This window comes from Poecilia latipinna, unplaced genomic scaffold (assembly GCF_001443285.1).
Source record: "Poecilia latipinna isolate Pla-1442-1.1 unplaced genomic scaffold, P_latipinna-1.0 Scaffold1388, whole genome shotgun sequence".
NCBI lineage: Eukaryota > Metazoa > Chordata > Actinopteri > Cyprinodontiformes > Poeciliidae > Poecilia > Poecilia latipinna.
The window spans coordinates 140,024-161,635 of record NW_015114004.1 but is presented as its reverse complement, the minus strand read 5'-3'; the positions used below and the strand labels follow the sequence as shown (position 1 = coordinate 161,635).

At 39.9% G+C, this 21,612-nt stretch overlaps 2 protein-coding genes across 7 annotated transcripts; one reads left to right on the top strand and one right to left on the bottom strand.

Moving 5' to 3' along the window:
* Positions 1 to 322: 322 nt before the first annotated feature.
* LOC106962240 (GTPase IMAP family member 8-like) lies at positions 323 to 3,542 on the top strand. The gene is made up of 5 exons (XM_015056529.1): positions 323 to 811; positions 1,753 to 1,976; positions 2,062 to 2,195; positions 2,310 to 2,982; positions 3,065 to 3,542. Exons 1-5 carry the CDS (start codon positions 324 to 326, stop codon positions 3,334 to 3,336), a joined length of 1,791 nt encoding a protein of 596 aa, XP_014912015.1. The 5' UTR covers position 323; the 3' UTR covers positions 3,337 to 3,542.
* Positions 3,543 to 6,381: 2,839 nt separating this feature from the next.
* On the bottom strand, positions 6,382 to 19,397 carry rfx1a (regulatory factor X, 1a (influences HLA class II expression)). Of its 6 annotated transcripts, XM_015056517.1 has the most exons (20): positions 19,224 to 19,397; positions 16,536 to 16,631; positions 16,251 to 16,439; positions 15,312 to 15,421; positions 15,127 to 15,222; positions 14,817 to 14,966; positions 14,533 to 14,630; positions 13,966 to 14,413; positions 13,166 to 13,347; positions 12,225 to 12,344; positions 12,006 to 12,139; positions 11,723 to 11,841; positions 11,279 to 11,385; positions 11,034 to 11,185; positions 10,636 to 10,733; positions 10,225 to 10,374; positions 9,269 to 9,477; positions 7,495 to 7,648; positions 7,185 to 7,230; positions 6,382 to 7,089 (listed from the first exon to the last, which is right to left on the bottom strand). In XM_015056517.1, the coding sequence occupies exons 2-20, from the start codon at positions 16,609 to 16,611 to the stop codon at positions 6,929 to 6,931; spliced, it is 2,799 nt and encodes a 932-aa protein (XP_014912003.1). In that variant the 5' UTR covers positions 16,612 to 16,631; positions 19,224 to 19,397; the 3' UTR covers positions 6,382 to 6,928. The 6 variants fall into 6 exon arrangements, with proteins under 6 accessions (XP_014912003.1, XP_014911998.1, XP_014911999.1 ...); XM_015056512.1 differs by having other exon boundaries at positions 16,251 to 16,631; XM_015056513.1 differs by having other exon boundaries at positions 13,166 to 13,341; positions 16,251 to 16,631.
* Between the last annotated feature and the right edge of the window lie 2,215 nt (positions 19,398 to 21,612).

The following is a 21,612-nucleotide window of genomic DNA, read 5'->3' as shown; positions in this document are numbered from 1 at the left end:
ACCTTGACAAGAAGAAACCCTATAGCATGATGCTGCCATGGCCAAGTTTCAGAATAAGGATGGCATTTTGTTTGTTAAAAACAAAACAGTCTTTTCTGCTCAGACAGAAAAGACTTCCTTCATCTGACTCCAAAGGCAGATAAATATTTCTGGGTGGCTTGAAGGACTTTGGGTTCTTTGGTTGTGGAAGCAAAACCCTGGAATGATTCATGACCTATTTATTATGTTTTTTCTTTCTACATGATTTTTTAAGCTCTGTTTTCTAAATTGATCAGATTGTTTTAATAATTAGATCATATTTGGTTTATTTTTTTCTAGGTGGAATGACCCAACCACAGCACTTAAGGCTGGTTTTAATTGGTGCAGAACTGGAAGGCAAGAGCTCAGCTGGCAACACCATTCTGGGAAGACATGCATTCTGTGTTAATGATAGCGGCAGCAGAACAACCCACAGTGAAATCAGTCATGGTGTGGTTGAAGGAAGGCGGCTCACAGTGGTCGATTCTCCTGGATGGTTTTACATCAACACCCTTCAGGAAACCAGTGAGATGGATAAACTGGAAATAGAGAACAGTGTGAATCTGTGTCCTCCAGGACCACATGCTGTGCTGCTGGTTGTTGGCCTTGAAACCGCAACCCATGCAACATATCTGAGGTCTGTCCAGGACCACATGAGCCTGTTTAGAGAAGAAATCTGGAAACACACACTGGTTCTGTTCACTATGAGTGACGGATTGGGGAGGAAGACTGTGGAGGAGCACATAGAGAGTGAGGAAGGTCTGCAGTGGATAGTGAACAAGTGTGGGAACAGGTATGTAGTGTGAATGAGCCAATTTAAATTATTTTAATGTACATAAATGAATCAGTTTTATGACCTATTAAAATTTGTGTTAATTTAAAACCAGGATTTCTTTTGTATCTTATCCAGGCTTAAGATTTATTTTCACTAGATTAAGTGTCAATAAAATCTTTTAAGAAATATGATCATGAATGCATGGATACAGAATCACTAATATTATTTATCAATTCACACTAAGGTGTATTTGCTCATGAATTAGTGAAACCCAAAGGACAAACAAATACATCTAAAAAACAAAGATGCAATATTTGGAATATGATATTTCAAGTATCATGCCTTCATGCTTTCTCTTCAATCAACTCTGACTTTTCTTATTTCACAAACCTGAAGTTTATTTTACGTCAGGTTTGTGCATTAAGGATACTTTGGGTTCTGACTGTTTATTTTCTCAGAACCATCTTACATTTCTGCTCTAATTGTTCTGTGAACTCAGCCGCTCTCAGCTGAAGGGAGAGTCTACTTCGGTTCTACCTGGAGGTAATCTCGACCAACTTCACACAAAAATTGGCAAATTAGCATAGTACCTACTTACTTTATGATGTAAATAACATTGTCACAGTCAAAATATGAATATTTTGTAATTATTCTGGCTCTGGGCTAGGTTATTTTTATGAGTTCTTTGGTTCTATATGACTAACTCTCCCAAATCTCAACGTTAAGCAGTGTAGGCTCCAAGGAATTGCTATGATGGGCTCCTCAACCAATCAGAATCGTATTTTTAACAATATTAGGTACCAAAGAAAAATAAATGAAATACCAAAATTGACAACAATCTGACTGTAGACATTTTTTTTTTCATATTTAAAGTTTCATATTTTTTATCAATAAACAGTTTAACCTTATGAGCAATAATAAAGCAGTTCTTCTCAAATATGTGGTTGTTTGCCCTAAAGGTATCATGTCCTGAACAACAAGGACCACAGTGATAAGATTCAGGTAAAGGAACTACTGGAGAAGATTGAAGAGATGTGTGCAGGAAATGAAGATCCTTACTATGAAGTGGAGCTGGACCGAGCAACAGAGCTAGAAACCAAGAGAGAGACTGGAGACAAGATGGCCAAGAGGTTGAAGATGATCAATGAGAGACAGTCAAGAATAATGAAAGAGTTGTTTGGAGGTAAGCAAAAATCTTCAGACATTTGAAATCACATGAAATCAGTGTTATAATGTTTAGATTAAAACATCTCTGCATTTTATTACAGGTGAGAGAAGTCCAGTCAGTGACATCAGGATTGTTCTTGTTGGCCAAAAATGTTCAGGAAAGAGTAGAGCTGGAAACATGATTCTGTTCAAGGATCTATTTGACCTGAGTTTCAACATGACTCGGTCGAAGAAGGTAACCATGTCTGCTGCCTGAACAGAAACATTTTACTGTTTAACAGTCAGCGTGTAGGTTTCTGGTATGTATTTCAAAATATATATATTGTTTGTTTGCTTTATATGATTTCAGAACCAACAAGATCAGAGAGAAAATGCAAAATGTGTGAAACATGAAGGACGGTTTAATGGAGTAAAAGTCTCAGTTGTTGAAACTCCAGGCTGGTTCTCAGACCCAACACCACCTGACTGGATCAAAGATGAAGTTCTCCACAGTGTCTCCATGTGTTCTCCTGGACCTCATGTTTTTCTCCTGCTTGTTCCCATCCTCAGATCTTTCACAGAGAAAGATCTCAAAGCTCTGCTGGAGATCATGAAGCCATTAACAGAGAGAGTGTGGAGACACTGCATGGTTCTGTTTACCAGGGGAGACTGGATCAATGACGTCCCTGTAGAGAATTACATCGTCAGAGAGGGAAAGGAGCTCCAGGAGCTTCTGGAGAAATGTGGGAACAGATACCATGTTCTAAACCCCAATTGTTCTGATTTCTCTGTTCAAGTCAAAGAGCTGTTCCAAAAAATTATTGACATGGTAACACATAACAAGGGAATCTTCACAACTGAAGGCAAACAAAATAAATTTCAGGTATTTCTCTGGCAAAAACAACAAATAGAAGAAGAATGGAACAGGAGAGAACAGGAGCTGGTAGAGCGAGTGTTGAAGGTTTTAGCACAGGAACCAGAGGAACCAACAGTACCTTCTGCGAGAACCGCACAGAGCATGGATGACTTTCACATTCCTTACAGTAAGTCTGCCATGATTTAGAAATGTATTTATTCACAGCTGCATGTTTTCCAATGAATAAAATATTCCATTTTCTGTTTCAGTGAGTGGAGATGTTTTATCAGAATATGGAAGCATTCCGGAGTTCATGAGACCACGAGGACACGACCACATCACTGAATGGCTGAATAACAGAGCAAGACTGTCTGAGATCAGCTCTGGGATCAGCAGCATTTGTTTTTCAGCTACTGATACCGAAGTATCTGAGAGTTTTCTTAGAAATGCAAATCTGCCAAAAATGTACTTATTCTCTCCGAAGGGTAAAGAAGATCCAAAACCAACAAAAATTACACTCAGGAAGTCCTGTTCCAACTAAAGTAATACGATCTGACAAAAACATAGAACCACATGGGAAGCAAGATTGTATATCAAAGAGATCCACAAGAATTTATTTTTATGTTTCATATCTGTTCATTAATTCAGATTTTTCAAAAAGCATAAATGCTGGATGTTTATGCTACTGTCACAAAGAACTTGTTGATATTGTCATGTCATATTGGTAAATAAAGTTTTTGATAAGTATTTAATTGTTTTTAATTACAAGATATAAAGGCACTCTAGGAAATATTTGTCTCTAATAATGAGTTTTACTTTGTAATATAAGTAACAGAAAAAAAACTCACAATAATTTCTTAGATTTATCTGTATGTAGGCTGTATGACGATATATATACTGAGTTAGTTACTTTGTTTTTATAAAATTTATCGTCAGTAAGCTACAAAAGTTAGTGGTTATTTATTTGTAAAGTAAAATAAAAAAGAATGAAACTACTATTTCTTTTTATTACATCTGTTTCACACAATAAAACAGATGTGAACAGACGCCATATCCTAAACGTTAGTTGTTCTGATGATCCTGTTCAAGTGGAAGGGCTGTTCCAAAAATGTAGAGATATGCAGCATGGATGCTTCACAACTAAAATCAAACAAAATACATTTCAGAAACTACCTTGGTTGCAAATCAACACACTCTTACAGGAGGTGAATGGAACAGGAGTAAGGAGGAGGTGAAAGAAGGAAGGATGATGAGTGTTTAATGAAGAAACACAAGCATGTATGACTACAATATCCCAGATAATAAGTGCAAAAACAGAAAATTTACATATGCTGACAGTCTCTTGAATAACACAGCAATGTGATGCTGTGGGCCTTTTCCAGTTACTTGTTAAGAATGTGTCGGGTCATTAACCCTTATATACCAGAGTTTTAGGTGAAAATTTGGTAAAAGTTGGGTCTCAGCAGGAAAAAGATTTAAAAAATATGATCAAGCAATACGTAGAAAGTTCACCTGTCTTATCCTAAATACCACAGGAAACCAGCAGGGTGAGCTGCAGAAAGAGAGAAACCCTGAACACTAAGTGTTGTATTTGAGTCGGTGTCTGACTTCTATACAGGGATTTACTTTGCCTTTATTCTGATTTTTTGTTGTTGTTCTTTGCAGCAACAGCAGCTTCCTCAGTGTGTGTGCCTTTAACCCAGGAAGTCAGTGAGCATTTCAGTATTTAGTTTAATAAGGTGACTTCCTGGATGACAAAACAGCTCAAACAGCAGTTTATAGGTTTCACTTTTTAAGATGTAAGAAAATCTCAAACAGCTCTTCTTTTGCTTCACACATAGGAAAATACTTTGCTGTCAGGACTTTTTTTTTGTAAAAAGCCCTGATAATGTTGCATAAATTTGCCAGAGTTTATGCTACAAGTGTCAACCAGTGTTCACTTTTTGTAGACCTTCTTAGGACTTAGTATGGTTTTGGCAATAATCCTACACTAACCGCTTATCTATTGGTTTCCCACCCACACCAAGCATTTGCCCACCAAGATTAGAAGCGGCGCCTCAGAGCGAAGTGGCCTGAGCTGAACTTTGAGGAAAATAAATCTCCAGACGAAGAAGCTGGTGTAATTTTAAAAACTCCTTTAATTTATATCTTTAAAATTAAAAACATCTGATTTGCATTCTACCACCTCCAAAGGCACAGTCATACTTATAGCAGACCAAATTCATAAAACACTGCCACTGAACATCTTTTTTTTTTTTATCTTTTTGTCCTTCAATTTGTTTTGTACATAAGAAACAACGCACTATAAAAATGACTAAACAGTTTTACTGGTTAAACCACTCTGAATGGTGTAGACCATAGAAAGACGGGAGTGATATGTACTCGGCTGTAGTAGACTCCACTTAACAAGCTAATGTGCTGGTTTGAAAGCTGCCAGTCTCCAACGAACTGCAGCCTTTTAAAGACATAGCATTGAAATATTCAGGGAAAAACACATGAAATGTTTACACCAACCAATCTCGATGAACAGTGTTTAAGAATATGGAGGGTCGAAGCAAAACGAAGCCATTGGCAGGAGGGCTAAAATGCAGCGAGATGAGAAACGGTGGTGGAGGGAAACAAAAAGAAGAAGAAGAAAAAAAAAAGGCTTTCAGATTTCTCACCTCCAACCAGATTCTCTGAACTGAGCAATCTGAAATATTTACATGTAATCTGACGCCTCCATCTCACCGCTAAAAGTACACAGAAGACTTCAAAGAAGAAGGTGAAAACAAAGGTTTGGATAAGTTTTTTTTTTTTTTTTAAAGACAGTAGTCAACGTGTGCAAAGAGAGCCTGTCTGTGGTAAAGTCATCAGATATGATCGAGGGTTGATAACTCAACATACAATCACAAATCAATAAAGCACACAAAAATAATGCTGCTTACAATGTGAGACAACACAGCACCACACACAGCACGAGAGGTTCACTTAGTGACAACAAAATCCCAAAAATAGTGGATAAATATACAGCAGGTTATTTCACTGTTCTTACTCAGGCACAATCCTCCAAAATTAAACAAGAAAACAAAGAGAAAGAGGAGAAAAAAAAGCCACAGAAAAACAGGTTTGGCACAAAAACGAGGGGTTGAAAGAAAAATGCAAACAAGGCAAGAAAATAACATCTCAAAGGAAATGAGGCCACAGAGGAACTTATTAGGCAGGATTAAAGCACTTTGAACATAAACGTCACGCATACAGTACATCTGCTGTGAAACCATAATATGAGTCCCTATAAAACTGCTTTTGTCTTTACAAGTGTGTAGCAGCTGCAGGAGGCACCCAAACAAAATAAAATAACACAGTTATGTTTTCTTTACAGGCCAATCGAGTCGACTCAAAGCTTCCCAAATGTGTAAGAAAATATCTACAGAAACACTTTCCATTACTCACAATCAAACACAACCGTGGCAAAACGTGTTCAGTCAGCTTTCAGAAACAACAGCTTAGTGGTGCCAACAGAAAACACAAGCACACTAAACAAAGCCACCCCATATATACCATGCTCCCCCCCCCTGCTGTTTTTTTTAGTCTTTCTTTTTTTTTTACAGTTATTATCTCGGTTTTGTATCACGTAGCGCTTCACAGATTAGTAACAACCGGGCTTAGCGCCCACGTTTGAACTCTGCTTCGCACCCTCCTCTACACACAGACATTGCAGCATTTCAAGATCGCCTACATATGGCAGTGACGGTTCCAGGTCGGAGGGGAGCAGGGGTTTTTTCAGCTAGGCAACAGGTTGTAATGGTTAAAATTAAACATGCCTGGTTTTAGCTTTTTGTTTGTTTTTTTTTTTCTTTTTACAGAATAATACAAATAAAAGTTCTCTGCGTTTCTGTGTGCAGTAAGGTTCTGGTTTCTAAAGCCACACATCCTATTGCAACATCAGAGACGGTGGTGTAACTCAACAGGTGGTTTTGCCATCCGGGCAGCAGCAGTTAAAGAGAGTTTGGATTGCATTGCACCCGATTAAAACAGTTTGCAGCGACAGTGTTCACACACACATCGACAGGACCTATTTACAGCTATCAAACGTATAAATTAGTGTTATTTGCTTTGTACATCTGTGCGCATGGAGGACAGGAGCTGGTTAGTTAGTTGTCAGCCGAGCCCGTGGTGAAGAGGACGCGCTGGTCCGTTCTGGCCAGCTTGGCCGGAGGCTCCAGAGACTCCTCTCCGAGCACCGCCGCGTCGGCGGGGAGGGTCAGCTCCTGGCCCTCTTCCTCGCTCTCATCATCTTCTTCCTCTTCCTCTTCTGTGGATGACAAATGTGAAAGGGACACAGTTATCTTTGATGCTTGGGGAGATGACTGTTGTTATTGGCGGTGATGAGGCAGATTCGGTGCAGACCTTTGTCAGGATCCAGCTGGTTCAGACCGCGACCTAAACTGGCAAACTGACAGCAGGACAGGAATGAGTCAAGAAAGTTTTTTTTTATTTTTTATATTAATCGTTATTGTGAAAGCGTGTGTCAGGGCTCCTACATGCTTTACGTTTATAGCTTATCAGAATCAAAGTTCTCAGTCCCTTTCTAAGACGGATAGATGGATGGATACTACTTTTGGACAACAGGAAAAGGAATAAACATGAAAATACAAACATCTTTCCCCGCTCTGGATTTATCCAGGCTACGTTGGAGCCCCGGTGTGTGAGTTAGTACCTCTCCCATCACGGCGATGGGGGTTTCTCCCTTGGCCTGGGCCACTCTGTGCTCGATAAGGTAGTACATGTACTCGTCGTACAGCAGGCGGATCAAGTGAAAGGAACCGAAACTGGCTGCACTTCGCAGGGTCAGGTCCCTGATCACCATGGAACTGGACAGCAGGAATGGAAAAACAAAACCCAGTCACTCACAAAACAAATCTCACTTCTGTAACCAAAAAAAACAAAAAAAAAAGGATGCAGTGCATCCGTGCGCGTTAAACTGTGGCAAACCTCTTTTCTAATTTCCTCATTTTCAATATCCTCAATTCCTCTTCTCAGTGTTACTCATCACATCTCAGTCCTCACCTCGACAGGTGGAGGAAGAACGAAATGTAACAAGTAGTAAAGTAAGAGGAAGTGAGGTGGAAGCCATTTGTAGCACTTTGACTTCCTTTATCCTAACTATTAAATTAAACCAAAAGTCAGTTTAAGTGTAAAATGATAATTGCCGGACAGGTGATTAATGTCTTCTTAGACAGGTTTACTTGAATGTAGTTTTCATTATAAAATACAGTATATTACCCCATTTAAATAGAACTGACATCAACAAGTTGACTTCAGAAATTCATCTATGCAACAAAATATTTTGTAAACATTGACTTCTGAGCCACAAATAAGGGGAACAAGTCAAGAAGAGACCAGGAGGCTCAAATTAGACCAATGTATGATCTCATTATTTCACAGTAAATTACGCTGCTGAATCTGCTGCCAAAAAAAGACTTTATAGTGGCTGTAAATGACCTCGTGGCACTGCTTTAGTGTGCCGACACCGAACAGGCTAACATATTTATTTAGTGAATGAGAAGCTGAGAGTGGTGCCAGTATGCTTTAAGCATGGAAATTATAGATTATGATAAAAAAAAAAACATCCTGAAAACAGTAGCATGTTGATAGTGAAAGAGGAGCAATCAAAGAGCTGATTTATCAAAGTTAACAGATTATATTTTACTTACACTAAATGTGGTATGAAAATCCTCCATCAAATTCTTCCTGTTGTTTAGCATTGAGCTGGATGATACTAGGAAACCATGTCATTGAGATGCTATCACTGAATATTGAAGTGAAATTACCGATTGTGCATTTTCCTGGCTTTCTGCATTTGCCTTCATCAAAATGTTCCCAATACGCTCAGTGAGCTTTAATCTGTCAGCACCTGAAGTACACATCCAGGGAAGTGTGCAGGCAAAATGTATGACTGCTATTACTGGACACAGAGTTTTCTTAAATGGCACCTGAAAAATAATAAAGCTTTCAAGTTGATTTCTGATAACTTGATATCGTGCTGCGGTTTGGTACATTCTGTAGCTCCAATCAAATAAGATGCCAGTGAATGTGTTGGACTGACCGAGTCTTCTCCATCTGAGTCCAGCATGGAGTAATGAAGTGTACAAGGTACACAGGTGCTTACTCAGTATGTTTTTGCTATAGTCTAAGGATGGAAATCAAACATTATTCTAACTGATATATTTGATTATTTCACCACCAGGCAGAATATTTTTTCTTTAACTCCCCTGATAGCAACTGTACCATATCATACCAGCAGCTATGATGAACATTTATGTAACACTTCTCCGAAATGTACGCATTTCAGAGAAGACATGAGAACATGAAACATGCTTTCATGCATTCTTAAAGCTTCCAGCTCAAACCTCAAATCACACATCAGTGAAGAACACAAGCCACCACGCAGCCTCTCTCTCTCTCCGTCGTCTTTGTCTTTGCCGTCATACCTGTAAAACGACCACTTGAGTAAGAAGAGCTTGGCAGCCTTTGGAAACGCAGGGCTGTGCTGGTATGGCTTCAGGACCTGGGAGACCACGCCATCAAGCCACACGGCCCACTGCTCCAAGGAGTTCTGCTGCTGCAGGGTCAGCTTGAAGTCCTGCTCCAGCCGCTGCACCACACGGTCTTCGCATCTGCACACCCATGAAGCTTGCTCCTGCAGAGAGATACAGAGAAAAAGACTTTACTTTAAAATGTTGTTAAAAAAAAACTTTGCTCAGTTAGATCTTTTTGTCTTTGTCTGGAGGGTAATGCTAAAAGCTAGTCAGAACAGTGCTGAGATTAAAGTGGAATTGTGTCAGGGGTGATGGTTATTTATAAAGGAAATGGAGGCAAAAGGCAGTGCCTCATCTTCCTGTGTGAAGTACTTAATCGTTTCTTGACAGAGTAACCGTTCTAACACTGACACAGTTTAAAATCAGAACAGCAGTATTCCTTTCTAGTATTACAATACATTAGCTTTCTACATTCCAGTGCTTTTATTTCAGATTGTTATGCCGTTCATTTACTACAAGAAAGACATCAGCTGTTTAGAACCTCCCAAAAGAACCTCACTTCGATCATTCTGAATTATTCCTTTTGCTAAATGAGCAAAAGATGTGAGCAAGAGGCACAGGAAGCTCGCATTTAAACCCAAACTTTCAGTCATGCTTTAAAATCAACCCCAGATCTGAGCTGACAACCTGCAGAAACATTTCTGAGAAACAGAGAACAGAGAAGGGGCTTCCTGGGTTAGAAAGTGATCAAAACTGGCTGCGTGTCACGCCTCGCCAAAACCACAAGCTGCAGCAGAAATTACTGCTCTCTGCACAAAACTAAAATAAAGACCCAAGCCCCGCTGGTGAAATTCAAGTGGCGCCACTCGGGTGCTCTCAGGGCCCAAAACTCAGAGCCTAAAACCAACCTGAACGTTTGCAAAGTCGACTCGGTTGAGGTCGGAGAGCATCTGGTTGATCTGAGCTGTGTTCTGGAGGACAGCGCGGGCTGCCTGCGCGAGATGATTCAGACTGGTGTAGCGGCGCAGCGTCTGGGCAAAAGCATTGGCTGATGTCACCTGAGGGCAAGGCAGGGTCAGTAAAGATTGATCAGAAACAACCTCATCAGAACAATTAGTCCCAGTAAATCATCCTTTTTTGTGTATTTTCATACTAAGCAAAGTAAAACCTTCCAGTTAAATTATGTCAAGTCCTTTTCTGAAAATATATTGTTGCAGAAAATGTTTTAAATTTTTGAAAAAAATTCTAAATAATGATAACCCTGACATAAAAGTAGTTTGATCTTTTGTGAAATGCGAGGCAGTGTTGCAGAGCTGTACCTTGATGCGGACCATTTCCTCAGGGATGTTCATCATGGCGTTGGTCAGCCAGCTCTCAAGGCTCTTGGCAAAGTTACGAATGGCTTGTGTTAAGGCACCTGCAGGCAACAAACATAGTTGAAATGATGCAATAAAACCAGGATTGGTGAAGTGAAAGTATCGCAAAGAGGAATAGTAAAAAAGAAAGAGAAAGAGTAATATCAACTAAAATAAACAAGAAACAGAAAGAAAGTAGTGCAAGACCCAAGTAGATGAACAGTACAGGGATGTTTGAAGGCAGGCTTAATCTTTGCAGAATGACTTTCTTTAACTTGGCTTCAATGGAACTGAAGTTTGTGGTTAAAAGTAGCCGTTTAACCACACATGACAATGCTTTGTCGTGCACTGTGGAGCCTTACTGGGGATGGGTCTGAGGACGTCGGGGATGAGGATCTCCACCAGGCTCTGGTACAGACTGTTGTCACAGTCCCGGCTCCAGCGCAGCACCGGCTCGTACTTGCACAGCAACACCAGGCAGGATTTTGGGAGGCGCTTCTCTGACTCATCGTGCCTGTAAAAATGGAAAGTTTGCACGGAAAAAAGTCGGACTCCTACAGCAGATAATAAGTTGTTATTCTCTGCCCAAAGGAATGGAAACACTTACACAGCCATTGGAGTATCTCCAGCTTGGCTTTGGCTGAACCTCCAGAAGGTTTTCCATAGAGTCTCTACCAGCGTAAACTGCAGATTGACCATCACGTCCAGTATGGCCTGAGAAACAAAAAAACAAGTTAACATCAGACACATGCACAGCTGATAATGAATCACCATTTGCTTCTTTTTTTTTTAAGCTGAAAGTGATCATATTTAGAAAAACTATCATTCTGGATCCATCTTTGAGAAATGAATTCTAATAAATGCATTTCCAGTCAACACTGTTAAAACAAAAAGTCCTTCTAGAAAGGATCTATTCCACCTTTAAGTTGCTTCTGCATCACTCTCCCCTTAACAAAGAAGGGACGTCATCTATTTTTACACAACGTAAGGATTCAAAAACAACATGGAAAAGCCATTCTCATGAATATTTGGTGTAGAAGCTTTCTGGTACCTCACAGTGTTCTCTGTAAAGCAGCTGAAAGCTCTTTATGTGGTCGAGTTCAATTCCCTCCGGGAGAGACTTCCCATGGAGGTCGATGTCTGGAAACTCCGGGAGAGATCGAGAAGCATCTGGAGACGGGATCCACGCGCAGATTACCCAGAGATAAATAACATTTATATGCATTATAAATAACTTTAATGTAGGTATAATGGATCTATAATAGATCTGTTTATTCATGCTCAATCAGGTGAAACTGTCCGATCAATGTAGCGTGAACTATCACCAAACTCACCCAGGAACTGCTGGTACTGCTGAACCTGGGTGCTGATGTCCACATGTCCGGATCCCTGTTGCTGCTGTTGCTGCTGGCCTGCTCCTGCTGCAGTCCCGTTGGTCATACCTTCAACTTTATGCACAGGCTTCAACCTGCAAGGAACAAGGGGACCGACTGAATTAAAACAACGTCGCGGCAGCATAAAGGTAAACGGGACATGAATAGCCGTGCTCAAACCTTTGTTTCTGAGAGAACGGCTGTTGCCTCATGGCCAAATGTTGTTGGTCTTCCATGAGTCGGAGAAGAGATGAGCCGGCCTTGATTCTCAGTCCGTAATAGTGGTATTTAGAATTGCCCCTAATAGGAGAGAAAAGCAACCGTCACTCTCCTTTCTTTTATGAAATTTACGCAACCCACACCGATTCTGAGTTCATCTGTACAGAGAGTAGACTACAGCTGAAAGGTGAGGGAAATGAAGCATAAATGTTTTTCAAAAACAAATCATTAAAAAAGTGAGTTGGGCATTTGGTTTCAGTCAGCTTGAGTCAATAGTTCTAAAACCAACATCTAGAAATTGATATTTTTTTTATATTTTGCACAATCAGATTGGACGTAAGGAATCTGTAAACATAAATTTTAATGCGTTGGATTCAGGCGTGGACTTTGACTAGGTTAGACATGAGCATGCTTTGATCAGAAGAACCATGTTCTTGTATCTCTGGCTGAATGTTTTGGGTCATTGTCCGGCTGGAAGGTTTTCCTCTAACCCTGTCAGAGGAAAACCTTTCCTTCAGCATAATCCTGTATGTAGCTACTAACTGTCTGCACATCGACTCTAATCATCTTCCTTGCCACTGGTGAAGAAAAACAATCCCTTTGCATAAAGCTGCCACCAACATGTTTCACTGTGGGGACGATGTGTTCAGGATGACGTGCAGTGTTAGTTTCAGGGCATACATAGCGTCTTGTACGTAGGCCACAAGGTTCAACTTTGGTCTCATCCAACCACAGCACATGACTTGTGGCAAACTTGTAATAGTTTTGTTTTTTTTCCCAGCAAACACTTTGTTGTTGCCACTCTTACATAAAGGGCCGTCTTGGCCCTTTTTTTTAGGGCAACTACGAGTAGTTTTGTCTGGGGCTGAATATAGAAGCCGAACACTTTTTCAGACACCTACCGAGTGCCCAGGCGTCGCGTGCGAAGCCCCATGAACACGGATCGGATGAGTTTCCCAAAGGAAGCAGCGTTGACTGGTTCGAGCTTCTGTTCCTGGCAGTGCAGCAGGTAGTGGCAGTACAGCGTGGAACGTGGCAGACTTACTCCTTCAGCCGTCTCATAGTTGTCCAGCAACCACTGTACCTGACACACATGCAACGAAAGAGAAAAGCGAGAAGGAGAACGGCTGCTGCGATTAGAAACACCAGTGAATGCCAACATATTTGCCAACACATTTGAAAATTAACAGAAATAGTCCATGCAGTAAAAGTTTCTTCACTAAATCCTACAAACACAGATCCATTCGCATTCACAGCTCGGTCATCCATTCAGGAATGAAAACAAAAACGTCTGTTTGCGTGCCGTGGCATACAACTTTGGTATGCAATGAATCAATGACCTGGAATACTGATGGGATGTCTGCCAAACATGTTTTTTAGTAAATATTGTTACCACATGGGAATCAATATGATGAATTTAAGATGAACTGTATTGTGTTGGGAGCATTTCAAGCAAATTATAAATGCCCCCCATCGCATGCACTGCAATGACATGAGAATGATGAGGTCATGGTTTAGTTTTTCCTTAGAGGAGGAACGTTTTGCAAGTTTTAGTGTTGGTCCGAGTCCTCAGATTGTTCTCATGCGTTCTGATTGACAAAACTCCACTATGACATCATCATCATCGGTGTGCGCCATCGGAGGGTTGTGTGGATGGGAACGGAACGAGAAGAAAACTCCTGCGCTTGGCGCCTCTGCATACCTTCTTGTCTGCCGACGGCACGCTACTCTCCTCGCCCTCTGTAATACTCACAGTGGCTGGGGAGGCGCGGGCGCTGTGTGAGTAGTTCTGACTGTTCCCGGCGGCCCCTCCATTGCTGCTGCTGCTGCTGCTGTTGCTGCCACTGCCCAGCATGTAACCGCCCTGGATCACGTAACTGCCCGCTGCGCTACCATTGGTGCCCGCCCCTTCCTCTGACCCGTTGGCAGTGCCCCCGGCGGTCACTACAGTGGCGCCGCCCCCTGCCGCAGTGGTGGGCTGGGCCACAAACATGGACACGCCCCCCGTGGCGCCGGCAGTCACGGCGACTGTCAAACTCGTGCCGGGTGAAGAGGCCTGCGCGCCCGATGTCGGCTGACCTTCGTAATACTGGGCAGCCGTGCTCTGGGTGTACAGCGGCGTTTCAGTGTAAGGGAAGTTGCTGGAGCGGCTAGATGAGAGAAAAATGAAGATTTCTTTAAAAGCTTTTAGAAAGCACAGTATGTAAGGCAGAAAATGAATTCTGTTTTGACATTTTAAGTCGATTATCGGACACAAGTGGATTCTGACATGGTGCTGGTGGTGTAGTTGGTGTCTCCTCCTTCCACATACTGCACTTGGTTGGCGTACACATGCTGCACCGGCACTGAAGCAAGCTGCTGCTGGACCTAAAGAGTCAGCACACGCAAAAATCCGATAAATCCTTGTTAGTAACTCTTTCAACATCAGGAAACTAAATTCATTTTGCATACTTTTCATTTGCAATTAGAACTGCACACATTACTCAGCTGCAATTACAATCTTTGTTCCTTCAGCTTTAAAGCAGCACTTTCCCTCGTGTCTCCCTAACCTACTTGGTAATAAACAGTCCAGAGCCCACTGTTGTCATTGTGGACTTTTGGCACCCAGGCCAAAGATTCAGGATCTGCTGTCAGATGATGAAGCTGCAACTCGTCTACTGTCCTATCTCTGCCTAACTCGACGGCCTCCATTGAAACGGGAAGCTAAAAGGTCCACAGAGACAATAAGCTGACAAATACTGAGCCAGAATGAGAGGAAGTTAAACATCGATCAGCACTCGCATATATTTTAAGAACTGAAGCTATGAAGACCAATTGGTTCGCATTTAGCCTTGCGTACCTTTTGTGTGTATTTTCAACTTACTTCCTGTGTGATATGAACAGGCTGTAGATTGGTGACACTGAGCTGTGTGCCTGGCTCAGTTTTGGCTATCTGAGAAGTGGCCTGCACCACCGACCTCTGTTGAGACAAAAATCCTTTTAAAATAAAACAAATATCTAAACAAATACAGGTTAATAAGTGTATTGGTAAGCATGAATATATCTTACCTGCTGGGCTGCCTGTACCTGCTGAACAACCTGTGTGGGAACTCCTGTCTGCACAACAGCTGGAGGTGGGCTAGAATCTGACACACTGTCACTTGAGTGAAGAGACCCCTCTGAAAGTAAAAAAGCCAGAACACCCAAACTTCAGATTTTTCTGGCTTAAATACAGCATTTATTTCTTAAGACTGTACCAACGACTAATGACAAACATTACCTTTTAAATTCATTGTGACAAACAATATATATTCTTAATAAGAATGAACTGGATCAGACGCTACTAAACAAAACATACACATTTATTCACATACCACACTTTTTCCTTCCACTCAACTTCCCATTTAAATGCTTGGATACAGCTAGTTTAATTTAGTAGTGAACACTTATGGCATACCCTTCGTATGGATGACAGTAATCTTCTAAAGCAACTGTATAGATATTAGTAAGAAATAAATTATATTTGTAGTATGAGCCATAACTATCACATTAAGAAAATTTAAATGTACAAATAAAGATTCTGTGACTTTTTATGGTGCCTCCTTATTTAACAGACTGGCAACATTCAACAGCCCAGAAAGCCAGAAAAGCTTCCAGAACAGATGAATGAATTGTTCTTGTATTTTAACAACAACAACAACAACAACCTGACAGGTGACTCAGAATCAGCCCCAATAGAGACAGACTAATGTGGAAACGCATCAACAATTTTACATGTAGACAACTCATAACAGGAAAACAGACGCATTCAGATTTGAATGGTCAAGGTTGTACATAATCAATAAATACCGAAAAATGGCAAGTTTATTGTTTTATTTTTTTCAGACACCACTAAAGCTCAACAACTGAACTACAGCATCCATTGAGCACAGATACACAGCTGCATAGACAATGATTCCATGGTGTTGAGGACATTTGAGCAAATGATGTGCTAAATTCAGACGTTACCTGTGACTGTGACAACAATGTACTGAGGAGTGCTTTGAGCATTTCCAGACTGCGTGGGGGAACCCTGGATCTCTGCTGTCACGTACTGCGTTTGAGCCGGCTGCACCTGCGATGCAGTCTGGGTTTGACTCCCGGCTGCAGGCTTCTGAGAGGCGACCACGGAAACCTGCTCAGTGGGAGTAGTTTGGCCTGTAGGTGTGACAACAGTGGGGGTAGCCACAGCAGTTTGAATCTCTGCCAGAAACTGAGGTGTAGTTGCAGGGGTGGAGGCAGTGTCAGGCTGACCCGGTGTGACGGTCACTACAGCCCCCTGAGGCTGGGCTGCTGGTTGCATCTCCCCTACATAGGCTGAGGTGGCCATTTCAAGACCTGGCAGTCACCCTAAAACAAAAAAAAAGAAAGAAAAAAATTGGATTTCAATACAAAAAAAACTGATACAGTTATTACACAAAGAAGATTATCTATGCGGCTGAGCAAAACATAGAGTATTACCTGAAAATATGCAAATAATATTTGTAAAAAAAAACTTTTATATTTCAAGAAATGACAATTAGAAGTTACAATTGGTCTAAAAGTGTAAGATGGTGAGCAAACATAAAAATAATTTGTGGACAAGTTTGCATGCTGGGGATGTCAGGGTTAGAGCTACATTCTCATTTGTCTGGAAAATGCAAATGAATGAATGAGGCCTGCTCAAAAGTGCCGCAGTGGCGGACCTGTTGGCGGAGCAGGTACTGAAGAGATGTGGGGGAGGAACAATGATGGGAATAAGCAGTTTGGTGTCTCATTACGTGTAACAAGATCTCCCTACATAAAACCTTTCATTTAGTTTTGCCTGTGATGTGAGTTGAGATAATGCCTCAATACAATGACTTATTGTTGCAAATCATCCTGTTTTATGCCACCATAATTCATCAAGTGTAACTTTAATTGCTTTTACTAAGTATTGTCGTATAATGTTGGTGTCTCAACATTAAGACTATTTTGGAGAAAATGACAATGACTTACAAAGGAATTTGTTTTCTACAAAACTCCAAACACGATAACATGGAAATCCATTAAACTTATTTAGATTTTTACAGCTGCTAGCAACCATTTTATTTTACATGTAGACAACTCATAACAGGAATTAATGTCTAATCTTTATAGACATTAAAAAGATATCTGCTCTCTATTCTACATTTTTTCTGCTTATTATTGTAGGATTCTTCAGGTTTTTCATTTCTTCATTTGGATAGCAGTTGTAACTGAATCCGTAAATAATCAAATAAAAAGATAAATTTATGGAATTTTCCGTACAGATTTGTTGGTTCTAAAACCAGTTTGGATGTGTAATTGGAGAACCCAGATGTGGCAAAGTTTCAAGGTGGTGACTTCAGGTGAAGTTAAAAAAAATTGGGGCTTACTGTGCAAGTAACAAGTACTGTGCAAAGTGTTAATGGAAGGACTGTATGATTTTCAGCCTATGTTTTGAATGTTAACCCAGTTCTGAATGAGACAATAAACAATGAATCCAACCTAGTAAGAGAATTCCTGTTGTATGTCACTAATTTCTTCCACACAGGAAAAAGCATGATCTACATAAATTCCCAAATTAAAAATACATAGGATCTTTTATGTAAATTTATGTCTGGAGCTGTTTGTCTTGAAAAAATAAACTTAATAACAAATAAATAATTCATGAGTACATACAATAAGTGTGGATTGATTAGAACAAAACTTAAAATATGTGAACAAAACATCAAATATTAAAAACCAATACGAAATAAAAATATATTTCACCAAGTTGCTATGTAATGATTGACTATTTCTAAATGCTTGATACAGTTAGTAGTGCTGTACTCTAAGTGAATTTAAAAGTCATTTGATGAGGACAGCACACAGAAAAAAACAATACACAAAAAGCCCACATGTTGCACAGACATTAAAGTTGTTGCTTTTATTGTTAGGGAAAAAAGAATCCCACATGCAGTAGAATATAAATTATGCACAAGAACAACCATTGTTAGTGGAATTTAATATAACAAACTAATAAATGATTACAATGTTACATCGTCTTTATAGCTAGGGGCGTATTTATGTTTATAGTTAGGGGGGGATATCAATATTACCAGTGACAGTTTTTAGGAATAGTGCAAATGTGGATATAATTTTAAACTATAATTATTTGGATGCTGGGAGAGAGAGAGGGCTTTATTCTACCATAATAAACATATGTTGTCTGTTTACATTCGACACATTACCTTGTTCGACTTTTGCACGGTCATTAACTGTTAAAATAGATACACTGCTCTCTCAGACCAGCCAAACACCTGCATAACGCCCTCCTTCGCCACGCCCCTCGCACGTTAAATGTCTGCCACCTGCCACAGCTGTCTCAAATTTCACACATATTTCATACCTACTTCTTCCAAGCCCAGATACCATAACCCGTATTCGGTCATTAGACTTATATACCAGTCTCGTTTCATTTCTCCATTGGATAGTACACGTTATCAAACCTGTGTGGTGTGGTGAGTTCATTGGAGCAACATGACGTTTTAATACAGCACCTCATGCGCACTATGTGCCGAAATAAACACGGGCAACGTTCATTTCTAACGATATGATACGAAAGCTTCACGCAGTAACGAGCACAAGCTTGTCGTGACAGCTTTCCAGCAAGGTAACTCGATAAGCAAGCTAACTGGTCTCTACAACAACCGCCATTTTGTACCTTTTGCATTTGACATCGCCATAACAACGGCCTGCTTGACTATGCATCTGTGGCTGCGCCGTCATGGCAGGCAAGACTCTGTGTCATTAGGAGATGCATACACTAACCGTCGCGCTTAACTTGTTAACGGACCAACGGCTAGCTTTAGGCTAACCTCGCTGAAAGGCTGACTCCCGTTATGGCTACTGTAACAACAAGGAAAAAGCAAAAGCACAATTCAGTGTGAACCACTCGAGAGGAAAAATGTTTCGATTTACCTATAACTTGACCTCCGCCTCCACGCGCGCTTGTCCCAAAATAAAATATCTTCTTTTATTTTTATAGTGGATTCAGTTGTTGTTGTTGATTCTCGTTGCTGGGTTCTTGTCGCCAGGGCTACCGTGGCTATGGCGCTTCGTCCTCACCAGGGCAACTGTTGCTACCCACCCGCTGCCTTCCCTCCCCCTTCTTCGCTCTGATTGGCTAACGCAAACCAAATTTAGTTAAAGTCATAGTAGCAGTGAAAAAAAAATACTACAAAGCACCCCACGCCCATTCGAGTTTAAACACTTTTAATAACATTTCTAACAGAGCAATAACATAATATGTATGCTTTGAATAGAATAGTGAAGTTAATTTACACAAGTATAATTAAAAGCGACATACCTATAGATTTAGTACACACTAAGCATTTATTCCTGCAAGTTTTGATGATTATGGCTTACATTTGATGAAAAGATATATTTCAGTTTATTGTGAAATGGGAATATTACATAAGACGAATAAAGTAAAAGATTTTTGTTAATTAAATGCTATGTTATGTTATAGCCATTTTGCAGACTACCTACAAAATCATGAGGAAGTCATTGGCGACCACGAAAGGTCATTTCTAAAGAAGCCGATTGCTCACAGAGTGCTGTGCCCAAGCATATTAATGGAAAATAGAATGAAAGGAAAACGTGTGGTAGAAAACTATCTATAGGTAATAGGGTTAAGCACAACCCTGAGAAGATTGTAAAGCAAAATACCAAGATTGGGGGAGAATCCAAAAGCATGAACTGAAGATGAAGTAAAGACCCACCTGACCTAACACATGATGATGGGAAGAAATTCCAAGTAAAAAAGGCAAAAATCCATTATATAAAAGTGGTAAATGTTGCTTAATTAAGCCATATATTTTAAGGAATACAAATTATATATTTAAAGTTGGGAAATTTATACATGACAATAAATGGATAATATCTTGATTATGAAAGATAAAAAGAGAAATATAGAAAATTGTGTGTGCTTTGTTAAAAGCATCCAATAAACATTTTAGATAGTGAAAAACAGATGTTTCTGTCTATTAATTATTGATTCAGACTGAGAAAGGTTAACATTTCTTATGCAAGAGAGGAACAAAATACAAGATTAAAACATGACAATATTTATACATATTTATTTGTGAAACACACTATATTTTAAGATGTATTGTATATATTACACAATCAAGATAGAACAACACATTCTAAAGTTTGTTCAAAACAAATACATTTATTGATTTAACTGGTTTGCATTTTTATTGTGCTGCTATGACCCCAATGATGACGTGTTAATGAGTGTCATAGTGGATGCCCTGCCAAAATGCCATTTAGCTTGGTTTTTATCCTTTCATTAATTACAGATTCACCATTGCTATTGTAATTTCCTAAACGGGCGACCTTTGACTATGTAGCAACTGATAAAAAATGTACTTTATAGTTTTCTGACTCATGGCGAGAATTCAATGTTATCTGTTTTTGAAAATGTCACCGATCCTTTCTCATTCCCTCCTGTTCACCTTTTGGCAAAGGGCTAACAGCAAAGGTAATTTTCAATTTAAAAAAATAAAAAAGAAATGAAATGTTCAAAAGTCATATAGGGTGACGTGAAAATCAAGAATGGCAAATAATATAATAATTAAAGTCAACATGTCAGAAGCAGAATCAAATCCTCTTTCTTTCTTTCTTTCTTTCTTTCTTTCTTTCTTTCTTTCTTTCTTTCTTTCTTTCTTTCTTTCTTTCTTTCTTTCTTTCTTTCCATTTTCTTTACCTGCTTGCCCTTGCAAGGTTGCACGAGGGCTGGTGTCTATCTGTGGGGTTTCAATTTTAATGTGGTTGTACCTTCACTGCTCTTCTGGTCAGATAACCTGATGTGCCTAGTGATTTCTTATGTTTGTCTAAAAGAGGTGAAGACCACTTTTAGCTGCCATGATTGATGTTATAAAGCTCCTGATAAATTTGTTGTGTGCCACCCAGAGACATGGACATGGATCCCATCTGGTCACTCCTTTGCAAACTTTCTGGAAGCACCCCTGCTCTGAAATGAGACCTTTCTGTACAAATACCAATGCCAACCAGGTTTTAAACTGTTGCATATCAACAATTGCATATTTAACAATTTAAATATGCAATCTGATCAGTTAGTCATAGCTTGTTTGGATAATTACAGAGACTTTTATTAAGTCTGTTTCAAATTTGAGAAAGGGTTAGGACAGTGATGGAAATGAATATACGTCACAAGCTGAAATACAATTGTATCACAGATGCTTCTAATGCATTTGCTGATTATGCCACCTTTGGTCTGCCTTTTGTTTCCATAAAGGTCTTCCACTATATCACTTTTTCAAATCTCTCTCTCTCTCTCTCT